The sequence below is a fragment of the Triticum dicoccoides genome, chromosome 3B (assembly GCF_002162155.2).
Source record: "Triticum dicoccoides isolate Atlit2015 ecotype Zavitan chromosome 3B, WEW_v2.0, whole genome shotgun sequence".
Lineage (NCBI taxonomy): Eukaryota > Viridiplantae > Streptophyta > Magnoliopsida > Poales > Poaceae > Triticum > Triticum dicoccoides.
Window position 1 is genome coordinate 38,199,609 of NC_041385.1, and position 13,910 is coordinate 38,213,518.

General features: G+C 43.4%; 1 protein-coding gene and 1 pseudogene across 1 annotated transcript in view; both read left to right on the forward strand.

The window, feature by feature from the left end:
• LOC119279206 overlaps positions 1-3,111 on the forward strand; it is a 7,842-nt gene extending 4,731 nt beyond the window's left edge. The window contains exons 7-8 of the mRNA XM_037560538.1: positions 1,433-2,589; positions 2,683-3,111. Coding sequence (XP_037416435.1) covers positions 1,433-2,589; positions 2,683-2,758 — 1,233 coding nt within the window. The 3' untranslated portion in view covers positions 2,759-3,111. The remainder of the gene's footprint in view (positions 1-1,432; positions 2,590-2,682) is intronic.
• Positions 3,112-9,308: 6,197 nt separating this feature from the next.
• On the forward strand, positions 9,309-12,158 carry LOC119279207 (annotated as a pseudogene).
• Positions 12,159-13,910: the final 1,752 nt, after the last annotated feature.

The following is a 13,910-nucleotide window of genomic DNA, read 5'->3' on the forward strand; positions in this document are numbered from 1 at the left end:
TGGGGAGGGCGAGCCAGCAAGGCCGTGGGGGAAGACCAACTCCAAGAAGGAGGACAAGCGAGATGCGGCCACCAATGCTTTGATCGCAAGCGTGAACGACATGATGAATAAGAAGGACTTAAGGGAGGAGGAGCGACGGCGTTTCAAGGCGGAGCAAATGGACGCTTTCATGGAGATCCAAAGGAGTAGGCTTGAGCTGGATGCCGAGAAGCAAGCCAAGATGTTCGAGTTAGAGGCGGAGAAGCAAGCCAAGATGCTAGAGATCGAGGCCGCCAACGCCAAGACCTAGGCGAAAGAAGTGGCTGTTGCGAGCATGATGACCGGGATGGAGATCATGAAGGTGGATCTCAACACCGTGTCGCCGAGGAAGAGGCCGTGGTTCGAGAAGATGCAGGCCGACATGCTCATGTTCGACAACGAGTGATCTATGGCGGCGAGCGGCATCTTCTTTGTATGCCGGCAGGTGTGCCGGCATGACCACGGGAGCTGCGATGGCGTGGTCGAACTCAAGTCCCACCCTTTTTTGTGTGTTGGCATATGTGCCGGCCGGCTGGCGAGTGCGCCAGCATGAACTATGGTGATATTTTCTGAAGCCGGCATTGTATGCCGGCGCTGGCATGATGACGGCATGAGACATGGCCACTAGCATGATCGCCCGCCGGGCCTTTTTTTAAAAGTTGAATGCGGACATGAAATGAGTCGGCGCGTTGGGCGTACTGCCAACCCAAATGTAAAACTGGACGGACGTCGGGCGAGCGGCCGACCCAAACGGACAAAAAGCGGACAAATGCGCCGTCCGTTTGGGTCGACCCGTTGTAGTTGCTCTCACCCATCCCCACAATCCCTTTGTCTTAAATTCTGTTTGGTTACACCCTTCCATCGGCATTGAAACACGTACCTTTTTTTGTTGGTCAAATCTGTATTGGCTATCAAATCTACACAGGCCTATAAGCTTTTTTTTTTGTCAAACCTGCATTTGAGCAACATTGTAGCTCAATCAAAACAAAGACGCATATGTAGTCCAGTCTATTTTTTTCTGTATATTTCATTGGCAGAACACTGAAGATTAACAGAAGATGCTTGTCTCTTTTGAGAAAACAACCAATGTTCTATTGGGAGACATTGCTTGTACTCATAAATTTTATGTTATATTTAGGTAGCAAGCGGAGAGGGAAGAGGACTATGCTAATAGGTATGCTAAATTTTTTTTGCCATCTTTTCATATGTAATGATTTGAATCAGTAGTTCACTAATAGTGATTTTTATGATAAAATATGAACTTCGAAATTTACCATGTATGTAATCATTGAAAATTAATTCTAAAATAAAAAACTGAAATAAGCAACTCAAGTTTGTGCATAATGACAAATTAAAAAGACTGATCTATTTATGACATTTAGCTAGTTGCTACTTTTCCCACCATGTACTCTAGTGGCAAAAGAAATTAAACCACCGATGGTATGGAAATCATAGTATTACAACTTCTGGTTTACCAAAGGAAATAACATTTGCTTCCATCTCAGCTTTGACATCAGCAGCTACAACCTTGCTCTTGCCATGCCTTTATGTGCTGATATGGCACAGAAAGGGGAAAAGACTATGGTTTCTCCTTTGCAAGAAGAACAGCAGCAACACTGAAAAGAATTACGAGGCCATGATAGTATCCTATGGATCCCTAGCTCCAAAAAGATACACATACTCAGAGGTAATGAAGATAACTTCTTCTCGCAATAATCAGCTTGGAAAAGGTGGATATGGTGTGGTTTTCCAAGGGAGACTATATGATGATCGTTTGGTTGCTGTCAAATTCTTGCATGACTGCATAGGAAATGGTGACGAGTTTGTGAATGAGGTCATGAGCATTGGCAGGACCTCTCATGTTAACATTGTTAACTTATTTAGGTTTTGTTTGGAGCGATCAAAACGAGCTCTTATATATGAGTACATGCCCAACGGTTCCTTGGATAAGTACATTTACTCAGAGAACCCCAAAGAAATTTTAGGATGGGAGAGGCTCTATGCAATAGCACTCGGGATTGCTCGTGGCCTCGAATACTTGCACCATAGCTGTAATACACGTATCGTCCATTTTGATATCAAGCCCCAAAATATCCTTCTAGACAAGGATTTTAACCCGAAGATTGCTGATTTTGGTCTAGCTAAATTGTGTCATACAAAGGAGAGCAAGCTTTCAATGACTGGTGCTAGAGGAACAATTGGATTCATCGCTCCAGAAGTTCACTCTCGAACATTTGGAGTGGTTTCAACAAAGTCAGATGTTTATAGTTATGGAATGATGCTTTTGGAGATGGTTGGAGGAAGGAGAAATGTAAAATCAATTGTTGCAAAATCCAGTGAAAAGTATTTTCCAGACTGGATTTATGATCACTTTGCGCAAGATGATGGATTACAAGCATGTGAAGTCATAGGAGAAACTGAAGAAATCGCAAGAAAGATTACATTAATTGGATTGTGGTGCGTACAGATATTGCCTGCATATCGTCCTACCATAACCAAAGTTCTAGAAATGTTCGAGAGAAGCTCAGATGACATGGACATGCCACCGAAGCAAAACTTCTCTGGATTGCTGTAAGATATTTTCCGATATTTTTTGTTACTTTGCTATTCTGTGCAATTATGATTATGCAATAACTTGACCTGCGCGCTTATCTCTCATGCCAGGGAAAGTTCAGCTCACAATATGGATGTACAAAGTTCAAGTTCTAACAAATCTGAGGAGATCAGCCTTGTGAATTAAAAAATCCTACAAAAATCGCCAACTCTTTGAGCAGATAGGCCATGTGAATCAAAGGACCTACATTCATTTCCAACACTGTGAGAAGATGGCCTGTACTAGAGTACATTCAGAAACTGAACAAGCGCATCGAAATTCCGCATTGTAGTAGAACATATTCCATGTATGCATGACCTAGAATCAAGAGCATCCACATGCCAGCGTCTGAATTCTGATGAGTTTTGTGTTCTAACTGCTAAAAGCATCGGAGGCAAACAGCTACCAAGGCCTTCTTGACTGTAAATTTCCCCCAAAACTGAATATATGCGATTAGGCTCTAACTACAGCCCCTAAAATTTCAGAATCCGGATGCATACAATGTACTCCCTCCGTTCGGAATTACTTGTCTCGGAAATAGATGTATCTAGAACTAAAATACATCTAGATACATCCATTTTTGCGACAAGTAATTCCGAACGGAGGGAGTATATCAGTCTAAACATTGTGATGTTATATGCACATTCATAGCAAGCAGATTAAATCGTGGAAGCGGAAGGCGCATACTTACTTGGTCCTTACGCGCACACAACCTCGCCGGCGACCACCGCCCAACTCCTCTCCCTCCGCTTCTGAGACAACATCGCCTCCGCTGCCCCTCCTTCGCCGCCGTGCCCGCCGTAGTCGCCGAGCGGGTCCGTAGCGGTTGGTTGGTGATCTCACCCGTGGCGGCGGCGATCCACGCGCCAGGAAACGCCGTGGCGAGAGGCCAGGCTCTTCTCTGAGGGGGGCACGACGGCAGCCGCACGCCGGCAAGGAAGCGACCGCGGCGCGAGATGGTGCGGGGAATTGGGGGGGCACACACCGACCAGCCAACGGCGGCGCAACGGCGATCCGCGTCGGAGGTTTTGGGCTATAGGCCTTGTCGAAGAAGCAACCAGGCCCAGTTTGTTCTCGCAACCCAATTCTGCCCTTACCTTCCCTTTTCCTCCTTTTTTAGAAGATCGCTTCTTCTTCTTCTTCTTCTTTTTTTTGCATGGAGAAGATCGCTTCTTTTCTTTTTTTGCATGGAGAAAATCGCTTTTCGATCTTGTTTCCATTCAAAAAAGAATGGCTCCAATGCTATGGTCTGCAGATGCACACATTCATAGTACGAGAAATGCTACATCGACGGAAAATAAATTAACATTTAAAGGCTGGTGCTGAATTGGTATGTTTTGATTGGATTAAGGGAGAGTAAGGGACCCCACATCCAGTGAAATTCGGGGGGCGTGAAGAGAATTTAAGGTAACTAGTAAATGCGCACGTGCAACGCACGTGTAATCTTAATCCGGCTTGAAGATGTACCTGAATTTTCTTCAGAAAAATAGCATCAAAAGAAATAGTTTGGGTAAGCACCACCAACGGCAGGTCCATCTCTTCCTTCAAATGGGTTAAAAAATATACTAATCCAACGTAGTTAATGGTATACACAAGTGACCCAGGGAGGGGGCACATACCTTGTCCTCGGGCCGCTAAAAGAGAAATCCAAAAAATCTAAGCACAATCCATCCAAATCAGCACAACCGACCCACTACCGGCTGCTACCAAAAGTTTCATATCACTGCAACCTAGTTGTTTCATAGCGCACATTCGTAATGAAGCTTAATAGCTGCTGAATGTGTGCACACAAGGATGCTTTTAGTTTAGTTTTACGAAGCCTGATTTGGATTCAGTTTTAGTGCATACGGGCTGCTTTTCTGTTCAGTGAAACATGAATCAATCTTCTCTGACAGAAATGAAAAACGGAGATGAAAGACCTCTGGCCCGGCGGCTGCGTGTTTGACGGCGGTGTGTCCCCTGATGGCGGCGCTGACGACCTAGGCCAGGCAGTGTCTCCCTGGCGGCCCGACTGAGAGGGACGGGCAGGCGGTTCAAGCAGTATCCCTGATGGTCTGACAACCCGACACCAAGGGATGGCCAGGTGGCGTCCTTGACAGTCCGATGGAGATGGACGGCCAGGCGGTCGAGGCAGCCTCCGACGCGCCCCCGCCGGTCGGCCATGCGGTCTAGGTGGCGTCCCCGAGGCCGACGTCCTTGAAGTTGCGGCAGCGTCGCTATGGCCTAGGCCACGCAAAGGGAATGGGTACGGGCGGCACGGTGATGTGAGGGGCGGCGTCCTTGAAGTTGCTGCGGGTCGAGGCGATGGGGGCAGTGTGCGTCACTGAAGTGAGGTCATGGGGCGGTTCGATGTGGCAGTTTCCTTTCGCGTGAAAGGGTACGTAAGGAAGGGGATCGGGGAGAGAAGTGATTGATTAGCAGTAAACGTGTACAGCGCTAAACGTGTTTAGTTGCTCACCATTAGGACAATAAGAACTGTCGGATTAACGCTAATGGATGGCCGAGATCTGTTGGATCTGCCCCACCGGGTCTTTTCATATTTATTACTAGTCAATGTGTACGTGCAATGCACGTTAATTTGGAAGTAAAAGTGCATGCGGATATTAAATAGAATATTATTTGCGTGTTATTATGTGATTATCACTATATTTGGCATGAAATTAACTGCACACTAAACATGTTGAGCGCTCGACATTAAAGCAGTCTAGGTCGTTGAATTGACATGATTTGATGACCGAGATTAATTAAACCTGCCCCTTTGGGTCTTTTTATATTGATGTTGATATATATGAAGGTAATGACTGTAACACTCTGTAAAGGGCCCGTGTGTAGCATTTATGCATTCATATCATTTAGAAGTTGATGCATCTCGTGAGACCCAACCCAGAGGATGACACGTGTTTAGCACCCATCTCAAAGCATCTTCTTCTCCAGGTTCATGTCTCCGCCAAATTTCCATCGGCCAGCGGTGGCCGGTGGCCGGCCATGGCCACAACGATTTTTTGGAGGCGATCCACAGGACCAGTCCTCTTCGCCAAATCAGGGATGTTAATTTCTTCCACGAGAACAAGTTGAATCGAGGCCTCGGCGGCCGGCAACCCGGCTGGAATTCTTGTTCAACGACAACTAGTACTCCTATATGAAAAAACTAGCAGCCAATAGCCTCCGACGGTGTAGCTTTGGAAGAGAACAAAGAACGTGAATGCTATAATCGAGAGATTGGTTCTACTCAATTCATGGCTTTGACTTTGTAGCGTTGCTAGATCAAGTTGGATCCTAATTTTTACTCCCTCCGTTCTAAAATAGATGACCCAACTTTATACTAACTTTGAGTATTAAGGAGATAAAAGATGCAGATAGTCAAAACTCCATGAAATAGATTGCTCGGCCAGGGGATGTCTTTGGAGAAGAAGATGCTTTGAGATGTGTGCTAAACACGTGTCCTCATCTGGATAGGGTCTCACACGATGGAAAATGAGACCCGTCACATAGGGTTTTTTTCTAGGTAACTGGACAAAGGGTCATCCACGAATAAACTATGTGAGATGGACAAAAATGATAGAACCATAACAAAGGTATGAAATAAACATCTATGACTATGTCGCCTTCTATCACCCGCCTTTCGTGAGATAACAGGCTTGTGTGTTTTGTTGTTGCGTCCAAACTGAGACGACCGAGACATCGATTTTCGTCCTCGATGGACGGAGGCAATCAATGAAAGTTGAAACAACGGCACAAAGATGATGTAGGTTTATCACTACCGGGTCTAGCCATAAAAAACCAGATCACAGATTTTTCACCCCGGCCATAGAGTGGTGTGTTCTAGCCACCATATAGGGAACACGTCTTCCTAAAGCCGTGTCACCGACTACTACGCGTAGAACTACCATGGATTCCACTAGATATAGCTACGAGCCAAACTTGGAACTCCTCGCGGCCATGCACCAACTCAAGACGACATCAAAGATCCGTTTAGGTGGTGTTCAAATAGGATGTATCGCCAAAAACAATGTTCCCGAAACTCTCTAGTTTTTTATTGAATTCGATCGTCGCAAAGGTGCGTAATCACTTACCATCGCCAATCTCAATATGTGATGCGAGCATCACGTAAAGCATGGTACTGGCTGACCAGCACGAACGCACGAAGTTATTACTTGAGAAAATACCAAAAATATTTTGTTTTTTCTTCTTCTTTTGCATCTTAGTTTCTTATGACCTTAGAAAACATCAAAAATATTTCCTCAAATTTCTTTCGCGAGCTGCACAATTTTTTTTGGAAAATCACAAAAAAAATTATATTTTGTTTTCCTTTTGAAAATTAAAAGGCAAAAAAATCCCTTTGGATTTTCTCGACCTTTTTTTAATGTTTCAAAAAGACCACAGGTGGTTTTGCACTGCTAGTTGTTATGTTTCAAATGAAAACCACAAAAAAAACATTCATTTTGCGTCTTAATGCACTTTGTGCTTCACAAAAGAAAAACAACGAAAATATTTACTTTTGTTCTTTTTTCTTCATGTTTTCAGCTAATGATAATCCAAAAAAAAAAATCTTCTCTTCTGTGTTGTCTTTATTTTGCGGATACTCTAGCACATGGTCTTGGTTGCACTTGCTTTTATCATTGAACATTAATTTGAGCAAGTGTTGAGCAATAATGATGATATATTGTGAAGTGACCGGAAAGGCCGGTATGATCATATTTACTTTGCTTACGTGCATACTTTTATTGAAGCTTTGTAGCATCATATTTTAGTTACTATGTGCATACTAACAATATGATGAATCATGCTTTCCCACGCTAAGTTGTTATCAACTAGAGAATTGTACTATAATAACTAAAGGTGGGCCAAGAACATGCTCTCCACTCGATAATGCGCAGGACCCCATTCGAAGTGGTGTAGGGCTTCAACCCGCCCGCTCACCCCTCTTGATCTACTTTCACTACCATTCCAAGAGAGGACACACATGGATGCCAACAAGCGAGCCGCCTACATCAAGAAGATCCATTAGTGCACTAAGGCCAACATCGAGCACCAAGTTCAAAACCAAGCCGCCAAGATCAACAAACATTGGCGTCATCGGATTGATCGCGCTGCGAATCTTGGGATGCCGCACTGAGAGACAACCCAGCAGACGTCTCCCACGTAGAATTACCATATTTTCTTCCACTATTGTGCATGCATAGCAGCCTAGCACAAAGACTTGGTGATAGACATGATTATATTGAAGGGACTAGTTTTAGTGATTGATTTAGTAGTCATTTTGAATTAGTGCTAGCGATTGATTTAGTAAGCTTTCTGAATTAGTATACACTCATTTAGCAGCCTCAATGTACAATAACATCCCTAGATCATGCATCAATTTTAACACCAAAGTCATTGTGTGATTGCCCATACAAAGATGGTTCTGTCTTTTACATATATACAGGGAGCCGATAGAAGACAACGTATCAACTCTCAAAATGTCCAACTATTGATCCATTCGTTAGTCAAGCAGCAGCAAATACATGCATTAGTAATGGACCAGTCGTTGTCTCTGTTACTTGTACAACGAGGGAAAACCCAGTCACACAAACTCCCACCAATGCCTGGAAAATTCCCAAATTGAAATAGTACTGGTCAAAAATCAATAATTAGGACCACACAAGCTGGAGTTAACTTTTGCTCTATCAACCCTGAAATAGTCCGAGGAAGTCCAACATATAGAGAAGAAGCCAACCAGACGTACTGCACAACCAACATACATATTGACCAAGAAGCTAGCTGGAAAAATATCACATGATACCATGATAACACACACATATGACACCACTCCTCAAAATTCAAATTTGCAAATTTTCGAAAAAAACAAAAACTATTGTGGATATTCATAACATATGGTGTCAGTTATTAGCAAAAGGAAAAAGATATGGTGTCAGTTTGTACACCGTATAAAGAAACTCTTAGGGATTGTCAGACACTTATGAACAGTCACAATTATTTTCAATTTTTTTGAAAACTTCCAAATTGAATTCTGAGATGTGATATCATGTAAAATGTGGTTTCACCTGCGCCATCCGTCATGCATGATGCAACCGGTCGTGCTCATGCTCTCGCTCATGGCCTCTTTCCTTCTTCCTCCCAACCCACCAAGCGCACGTCGATTGCCTCTCAATTCACATACCTGTTAAACTCATAAAATTAGACGGCACATTGCCAGTTGAAAACCTAAAGCGCATCTAATAGACCCGACACAAGCAATGCTCTACTACCTGCTTCAAAAATTTTATGGAAATGTGGTGAGTAGTGACAGTGTGGCATTCATAACGAACCATGCATCCAGTAGAATGTCCAGATCATCGGCATCTTGTACGAAAACTTCTCTTTGCTCTAAGCATAACAATGCATTATAGTTCTGGAAATATGTTTGGCATAAAACTGTGGAACATTGCCAACTAAATATTAATCAAGACTTGGACGTTGACAAACCACCCTAGGTTTGTTGCCGTTTCATGTTGACTCTGTCTAGTTGGTATGGAAAACAAAAAAACATTGACAGAATCAATCCAAGTCGTTGCCTAATCCTGGCAGAAAAAAATCGTTGGCTAACACTGCTTATATATATTATCTCATCATCTCCTTGTCTTCGTCCTTCACTCACTTGAGCTTTGAGCCATCCTCCTCGTTTACGAAATCTGTCTCCTGAGATCAGACTATTGGCATGTATCCAACCTCGCTGCTCCCCATCTTGTTCTCACTGTTCCTACTCCATCAACGCACGCATGCTGAGTGTGAACCAGTGACATGCGGGGAACTCCCCATCAAGTACCCATTCTGGCTCGGCGGCCCAAGCTATCCGTCGAATTCCTCCTGCGGCCACCCGGCCTTCGAGTTACGGTGCACCGGCAACAGCACCTCCCTAACGTGGGCCCTGTGGAATGCGAGGAACAAAGCCCTCATCGAAGGAAAGGTGTTCAAGCAGCCCGCCGACCTGGTTTACAAGATGATTATCTTCCTGGAGCTGTGGAAGCCCCTTGGTAGGAGGCAAGACCAGGGCCGCACGGACGCGCTCATCGCCAGCCTTCAGGTTCAGTGCAATCGGCTTCGTGCGGAGACTAGACGCAACAATACCTAAGCCGGCACTTTTGCTTGTGCTAGACCCTTGTCGGGTTTCCTAAGTATAATAGTGCTGCGTCACTATTCCTATTTTGCGTGTGTTGCGCTTTTCCTTTGTAAGGGTCTTATCCTAAGGCCGGGCAATATGCCTCTTGTCTAAAAAAAAACAGCACCTCGACTTCGTTGAGGGGCTCTGGCATCCACGTCCACGACATCGACTACGACACCAGCTCCTTCCTTGTGTCCCACGACAGAGTCACCCATGGCACCGACGCCGTATGATGCACCGACTTCAACATGTCGACCATCCTAACTCTCGCCCCGTTTGAGATCAGCCCCACCAACCGGGCCATATGCTTCCTCTACGGCTGCAACGGGACGGAGCCGCGTGGGCCTGACTACGTGAACGCCATAGGCGTGCCCAGCTGCAATTGGCCCATCTCCGTGTACCTCGGCGGCAGCTACTACCGGAACATGCCACCCGCAATACCCACCGGAAACTGCACGTAGACTTACCACCTGGTGCTTGGATCGGTCGCGGATATCTCGACGGCGGCAAACTACAATCAACTCCTGGACAGCGGGTTCGTCCTGGATTGGATAGGCACCAGGGCTGGGGACTGCTCTGCCTGCAGTGCGAGTGGCGGGCAATGTCGGTATAATAATGGGTCCGCCGCCTTCGCTTGCCTCTGCTCTGTTGGCAACCTGCACGAGTCGACGTGTGCTGGTAAGGCTTCAAAATCAGAAATGCCTGTAAAACTCGAAATTTGACAACACGCTATAAATTGAACACTTGAAGTAACAGGTATATATGTTGGATGAACCAACCCTAAACGAGCAGTGCTCTCACTTACTAAGCAAAGATCTACAAAACCAGTTTACATACGTGCTGACATAGATGGAACCAACCTACATGCATGCACTGGGCTGTTTAAGTACAATCTTTTGTAAATATTGTGTATGATTATTACACCAAAAGAATGGGTTATGAAAAAAACTCCACCTGCCAACTCTTCGAAATCGTGAAACGCCACTAAAAAAACGGCTTTTGAAATATGCCACTCCAGTGGTTCTTGTGTACTTCAAAAAATGCTATTATATATGGCCATTAGAGTACAAATACCAGTTAATAATACTCATAAATGTTTATTTATATTAATTCCAGGTAGCAACAGGAAAGGGAAGAAGATTATGAACATAGTTACGCCAAAATTTTTGCCATCTTTTCACATGTAATGATTTAAATATCAGCGGTTTACTAATAGTGATTTTCTATGACAAAATAGCAACTTTGAAATTTATCATATCTGTAATATTGGAAGTTGATTCTGAAAGTAAAATTTGAAACAAGAAACTCTCAGTTTGTGCATAATACAAGACTGAGCAAATTGTGATAGCGTGTTGCTACTTTGGCACCATGTACTCCTGCGGAAAGAGAAATTTAAACTACTGATGGTCTTGGAAATCACAAATAACATCTGCTTTCATCTCAGGTTTGACATCAGCTGCTGCAACTTTGCTCTTTCCATGTCTTTATGTGTTGATATGTCACATAAAGTGGAAACTAAGATTCCTTTGCAAGAAGACTAGCAGCAGCACTGAAAAGAATTATGAGGCCATGATAGTATCCCATGGATCCCTAGCTCCAAAAAGATACAAGTACTCAGAGGTAATGAAGATAACATCTTCTCGCGACAATCAGCCTTGAGAAGGTGGTTATGGTGTGGTTTTTAAAGGAAGACTACATGATGGTCGTCTGGTTGCTGCGAAATTCTTGCATGACTGCAAAGAAAATGCGGACGAGTTGGTGAATGAGGTTATGAGCATTGGAAGAACCTCTCTTATTAATGTTGTTAGCTTATTTGGGTTTTCTTTGGAGGGATCAAAATGAGCTCTAATATATGGGTACATGCCAAACAGTTCCTTGGATAAATACATTTACTCTGAGAACCCCAAGGAAATTTTAGGATGGGAGAGGCTCTATGGGATAGCAATCGGGATTGCTCGAGGCCTTGAATACTTGCACCATAGCTGCAACACACGCATCGTCCATTTTGATATCAAGCCTCAAAATATCCTTCTAGACAATGATTTTAACCCAAAGATTGCTGATTTTGGTCTAGCTAAATTGTGTCAAACAAAGGAGAGAAAGCTTTCAATGATGGGAGCTAGAGGAACAATTGGATTCATTGCCCCAGAAGTTTACTCTCGAACCTTTGGGGTGGTTTCAACTAAGTCAGATGTTTATAGTTATAGAATGATGCTGATAGAGATGGTTGGAGGTAGGAGAAATGTAAAATCAATTGTTACAAAATCTAGTGAAAAGTATTTCCCAGATTGGATTTACGACCACTTTGAGCAAGAAGATGGATTACAAGCATGTGAAGTCACGAGTGGAATTGAGGAAATCGCGAAAAAGATGACCTTAATCGGCTTGTGGTGCATACACTACTAGAAAAACCCCTACTAATGGCGCACCTAATATGGCCATTAATGGCGCATCTGTGGTGCGCCATTAACAGCACGCCATTAGTAATTTTTACTAATGGCACACCACCTGGTGCGCCATTAGTATCTGGTATACTAATGGCGCACCTCGGGTGCGCCATTAGTATAGGCCAGGTGCGCCATTAGTATGCCTCCCAGGGGCCATGTATACCCAGGTGCTTTGGCATACTAATGGCGCACCACCTCCGGATGCGCCATTAGTAACCGCGGCATACTAATGGCGCACTGCCCAGTGATGCGCCATTAGTATGCACTGTCATACTATAACAAATGTTCTTGAAATGTTTGATAGAAGCTTAGATGATCTGGACATGCCGCCAAAGCAGAACTTCTGTGAATTACTGTAAGATATTACTGCCATGTTGTTCCTTTGTTTTTCTATGCAATGACTTGACCTATGTGCTTATTCCAGTGAAAGTTCAGCTCACAATATGAATGTAGAAAGTGCAAGTTCTACCGGATTTGATGAGATAGGACATGTGAATTCAAATATTCTAAGTTCAGCTCATGATATGGAAGTCGAAACTGCAAGTTCTGCTGGATACGTGGAGATACGCTTTGTGAATTGACAAATCCTACTATCCTATGACTAGAAATCGGCTCTTCTCCCATTTTATCTCATTAGAAAGAAACTGCCTTGTCTTTGGGCAGATACTTAGTCTTCTAAATCCAAAATTATATGATGATCAGTGAGAAATTCACGAAGCGCAAAAATTTGTTATTGCATCATAAAATACTAGAGAAGATACTCCGGGAAGTGCTATCATTGCCAAAGCCCAAGTTTATTTTAGACAGCTCAATCGTGCGTCCAACAACAACGTGCTATAGGTCGACGGCCCACTGGCGCTGTATCGAACGATCACCTTAACGATGCTTACTATAGTGCGCTCTCGGGCGGGAAATATGCTAGCATTGTGAGAGAAATCATTGTCACTTATGCGGAGTTTGTGTCCTGTAGTGTAGGCGCTGTAGCAATGTTCACTGAATCGTTGGCTTACTGTAGCAAGAGGGACTATAACGATGTTCACTGAACCGATGCGTTACTGTAGCAACAGAACAGTAGCGCCTGGTTCAAAATTTGCAGACAAATATTCAAAAACACGATCATTTAGAAGATTATTCGCACAAAGCAAAAACATAAATAAATTTTGAATTACTTTTTAAATTTTGCGCAAATTTTGGAATTCCAAACATTTCTTGAAAATATGCACAATTTCTGAAAATATATGAAACCGAGAACAAATTTTAAAAAAAAAATCATTTTTTACTGAAAACAGGATTTTTTTAAATGGCAAAAATTGGAAAATGGGAAAAATTAACTTTTGAACAAATTTTGTAAAACACAAACTATTTTAAAGATTTTATTTATCTAAATTTGTGATTTAGAAACAATGAAACAAGAAAAGGAAAACAGAAAGAAAAAAAATAAAAACCTGAATAAATGGAAGATGCAGTAATAAAGCAAACAGAAAAAAATGAGGTTCAAGGACCTTCGAAAAGGTTCCCAAAACGGATAAAACTGGACAGGAAAAGGTTCCTTATTACCGAGAGTGTTTTGCATGTAACAGCTGAAATGGGCCGGCCCAATATATCGGATGCTCGCTCATACGTGTGCTAAGGGTCAACTATTTGAAGCAACACACGTTAATAAAAAAAATCGAAGCAACACGCATCAAATAGGCAACATCAAAAGGAGTTC